This window comes from Trachymyrmex septentrionalis, unplaced genomic scaffold (assembly GCF_001594115.1).
Source record: "Trachymyrmex septentrionalis isolate Tsep2-gDNA-1 unplaced genomic scaffold, Tsep1.0 scaffold97, whole genome shotgun sequence".
Classification (NCBI taxonomy): domain Eukaryota; kingdom Metazoa; phylum Arthropoda; class Insecta; order Hymenoptera; family Formicidae; genus Trachymyrmex; species Trachymyrmex septentrionalis.
This window is the reverse complement of record NW_017306160.1, coordinates 2,145,121-2,149,713: the sequence shown is the minus strand read 5'-3', so window position 1 is coordinate 2,149,713 and position 4,593 is coordinate 2,145,121. Positions and strand designations below refer to the sequence as shown.

Below are 4,593 nucleotides of genomic sequence, written 5' to 3'. Positions count from 1 at the left end.
AATTACCATCCATCATAAAGGTAAAATAAAATGTTTCATTCGAGTAATTAAACAATTTGTTGTTATATTTTCTGGATCTTGTTGAGTAACATCTTATTTATTTAACAGACGGCGGAGAGTTTAAAGATAAAGGGACTCGCAGAAATGCATACAGCGTCATTAACTAAATGGCCAAGTGGAAGCAGCGAAACAGGTGGTGGGGATCGCGGCGAATCCTGCTCGCCAAGTCCTTCTCCATTATCTCCTTCATTTCGCAGAAAAAGGTTAAGGAAATCTTCAACTGGTTCAACGTCTGGTTCAGGTGACAAACCAGAAGAAATGAATGAAATCACATTAGTGGCTACTAACATTGTCAAACCTGAACCCCTCATTGTGTCGCAAGAAAGTGGAGAGAATTTGAGGCGACCAGTAAACACCAGCACAGAATCTCAAGGCAGTATTGACGAAGATCAAATATCAATTGTAAGTAAATATTGACGTACGATTCTTGTGTTATTTAATCTTCTTCTTAGTCCTATTGTGGCCGAGCGTGATGACTTCTCTCATGTGCCTGTGGTGCACCCGTTGGTTGTACACAGTCATATGGGACCTACGATTTAACATTGATTTCGAACGACGAATTGGTAGAGAAATTTCCAGGGCAAGCATATTACTCGGTGATTTGCCATTGCCTCTCGAGAGGAGCGTACAAAAATTTTCGATTTTGCTGGGGATCGAACGCGGGGACCTCTAGTATAGCAGACCAGTGCTACGTCACACTCGCGCTCATTACTTAATTACAATTTTGTAATTTTTAAATAGTTAAATCACAAGTGTCAGTCAATAGTATTATAAAAATATAATGTTTTAAAATAACATGTAATATTTTATATTTTAGATGAGTAATATGGAAACTAGTTCTGCTAATACACCAGCCCAAAGTGACGGTTCTATTCAAGATGTAAGTCAACAATCGGCAGGAAACATTGGACAAAGTTCTGTGTCTTCGCAACCACCTGTTCATCAAGGTAAGATGTCAATAAATATGTTTTATGCTGTTCAAATATAAATCTCTATAAGATTTTTAAAGGAGAGAGTCACACATATTCAGGTATTACTTATAATATAAACTACATGCTGTACATATTATGTACAGAGAAAAAATTGATATATTAGAAATTAATATATAAAATTACAAAGGCAAATAATTTTACCATATTACTTTTTTTATGCTGCATGTATAATTTTGTACATGGCTGTGAATTGAAGTTTTCCTTCACACACATAGATGAAACATTTATATATATATATATTTCCCTATATATTTTACATGTGTTTTGATTGTGCATCTTATGTTTATGTGACATTATAATTTGCCTAATAATATTATTTAAAATTTGCTATTTTTATATGAATATTTATATAAATTATATTTTATGAAAATAGATTCAAAACTTTAATGCTTATCCACATTAAACATATTCAAAGCACATAGATCTGTATATATTTTATGCGAATTAAATAAAATCATACATTATAAATTAATGTATACATATGATATTAATGTATATCAAAAGTAAAAGTTCAAAAATTGCAATTAAAAAAGCTCTTCCTATTTTTATATTTAAAAAAAATATATTTTTGGACTATCTATTTTCTGTTTTAATCCAAATTAAAAGAGAAAGAGTTATATGTGATAGAATAAAAAAAAATATTAATTATATTAAACTTATTATTTATCAAACATTTAATTTTTCTGTCTTCATAAAAATAAAGTAGATAAATATTTTATCTACTGTAATAGATTGATTGAGTAGAACGTTAATAATCTTGTTGACTGTGTGCATAGGCATAATGATATGAAAGTTTGAAGATACAGTTTTTAATTTAATGGGAAATGTGTCATGCGTGAATGTTTAGTTACATTATAGATTTAATAATATAATTTCTCTCTTAGTAGTCTGTACATTGTAAATCCATGCAGAATGCTCCAACAACTTTGGCAAATTGCATGACACCTTCCCCCTTTAAGCAAATCTCTCCGACAATTGTTATTTGAATTATGCATACTGACTGTGGTGGGTTGAACTGCATGTCGATAAGCGAAAGTTACACACATTATATGCTGGCACAGATGCGTTTAAATGTATTGCACAAGGAGAATCAACAGACGTTTGACATGAAAATAGAGCGAAATTTCCGGAATTGAAATTCTAATAATGCGAATGTGCAAAGAAAATATTGTTTGTCATTCATAAAAGAAAGATCACCATGGTACACAGATACATAGCACATATATGTTATATTTCCGCAAGGGATAACATATCGGGCCTTTGACATTAACGAAGTTATGTATGTGTGCCTTATTCTGCCCTATAAATGTAACAAATGCCGTACACATATTTCAATATAAACAATGATGTGCTTAAAAATGTATCTGTGCCATGCCGCAACTCCATACTTAATACGCTCATATATCGTCTCTTCACAAGATTTTATTTTTAATATCTATCATCTTTCGCTTATTTAGCTTAGTATTGTTTTTCTACATACCATAGAATAAACTATTTTCTTTTGATTAGATCATAATTTATGTATGCCTTGTTTTATATAAACAGATATGCCGATATATGACATTCGTTATTATTCATAATTCAAGTTATTAATAGTGCAATATAATTATGTAAAAATTGCATCTATTGAATTTTGAAGTTTTTGACGTGATATATAGGTGAAATAAAATTTTTATATGAGATTTAATTACTGTATCAACGAATTGAACGAATCTCGTAATTCTTATGTCAAAACAAATTTAAATATAAATCGAAATTATAAAGAGATTTCTTTGCTTATAGTTTATTTTATAATGTTTCATAATATTACTCTCTCATATTACTCTTTCTCTCTTTCTCTTTCTCTCTCCGACTTTATCATTTACCTTTGCTGTAAACGCAAAACGGGTTAATAATTCCTGTGCTCTGACCAAAGATGAATCGGTCTGTTCTACAGGATTACAATGGACTATTATGGAGCACACATATCATCCGACACGTTTCGCTCTGTCCTCGTGTCAAACGAATCTGTCGATCCAAGCGTCGTCGGCATTTACGACGCCCGAAATAACAGCATCTTCGACCATCAGCGATCAGTACTCTGGTACCAGCACGACTGGTTCCAGTTGCGCCCTGACGAACTATCCGAACTCCTCCCACGGGACGTTGCAGCACGCGTCGTCGGGGGGTGGCCCCTCGCCATCGACGCAGTGCCCAAGCAATTGCCAGAGTCCCTGCGCCAGCCCGCAGACTGCGATTAAGAGGAAGCGCTCGACTAATCCGCAGGCAGACGAGAATTTTATACGCGCGCTTGATGCCGTGCGTTACGGTGGTATAGGATTTTGCAAAGCGGCCAGGATGTTCGGCGTGAATAACCGAACGCTCTGGCTTGAGTATAAGAAACGCGGCTATCCAAACAATCGGCCCAGCCTCAAGTCCCGCGTTAAGCAGGAGGTCAATTCCTCGCCGCCGCCGCCAGCACCCCCGGCGCAGCCTATGAACTCGCAGAGCCCAACGCCTATGGGCCCGCCCACAACTCCACATAGCACACATAACACACATACTACGCACACTATGCTGACAAGCCACAGTCCCCACACGATGCTGAGTGGTTATATTGACAGGCATACGGACTATACGTTACCGAGCTCTACGATGCCGATTAATCTGCATGGCGTTAATTACAATACCATGTGAACTGTACCCTATCCGGAAAGTCGCTTGTATAGATGAGCTTGAAAAATATTCATCTCTATTTGCCCTTTTCTTTCCTTTCCTGTTCCTTACGTACAATTGAATTTACTACGACCTGTATCAGTGCAAGGCATTGAAAAGTCGAACTTCTTAATTTTTAGACACCTTTTTCGCCTGGCCATACTCAGATTTTTAAGTATGTCTCTCTGTCCATGTCACGTACATTTGTCGCAAGACACAACCGCATCTCTTAATTAATTGTCTCTCAGATGAATCATATATTTTTTCTATAGACGATTTTAAAAAGTTGAATCCAATTAATTTTTTTGAAAAGTTTATTAAAGGTAAGAGGAATTATAGAACTTTCTGTCTAAGATGAATTTCTTTACGTTGAAATACTGAAAAAGCACTTTTAATTTTAACTCTCTATAACTTCTTTTACTTTACATATTTATGCAGAGAAGTTACATACTCATATATCTATATATTTTCAAGTCTTATTTTTTTATTATTTCATTGAGTATTTTATTATATTGTACCATTCTATGCATATGCTATATGTAAGTGTTGGCATATTCATTACTTCAAAGTTATAAATTATTTTTGTAATTAAATTAAACAGATAAAACAAATAGTTGTGGTTTCAAGAATAAATCCGATATAAGAAAAATGTCTATAAGGACTTATGTGATTATTAGTGCGTAAATATATTCGTATAAAGCGACAGGATGCAATTTACAAATAATTTTGGGTTGATGAATTTGTAGGACGATATAGAATTTCAGGATTCGATATACTTCGAATTTACTTAGTAATTTATTTGTCTAATCATTACTTATCAAACACCCTGTGTGTATATATATATATA

At 34.1% G+C, this 4,593-nt stretch overlaps 1 protein-coding gene across 4 annotated transcripts in view; it reads left to right on the top strand.

The window, feature by feature from the left end:
* The window catches only part of LOC108756327 (protein tramtrack, alpha isoform), an 11,295-nt gene that overhangs the window by 1,627 nt on the left and 5,075 nt on the right, over positions 1–4,593 (top strand). For 3 of the 4 annotated variants that reach the window (XM_018500060.1, XM_018500062.1, XM_018500061.1), the window contains exons 3-4: positions 109–462; positions 878–1,007. In XM_018500060.1, the coding sequence (XP_018355562.1) occupies positions 109–462; positions 878–1,007 (484 nt within the window). Of the gene's footprint in view, positions 1–108; positions 463–877; positions 1,008–2,988; positions 3,671–4,593 lie in introns of all 4 variants that reach the window. The other variant, XM_018500063.1, reaches the window with a different exon arrangement.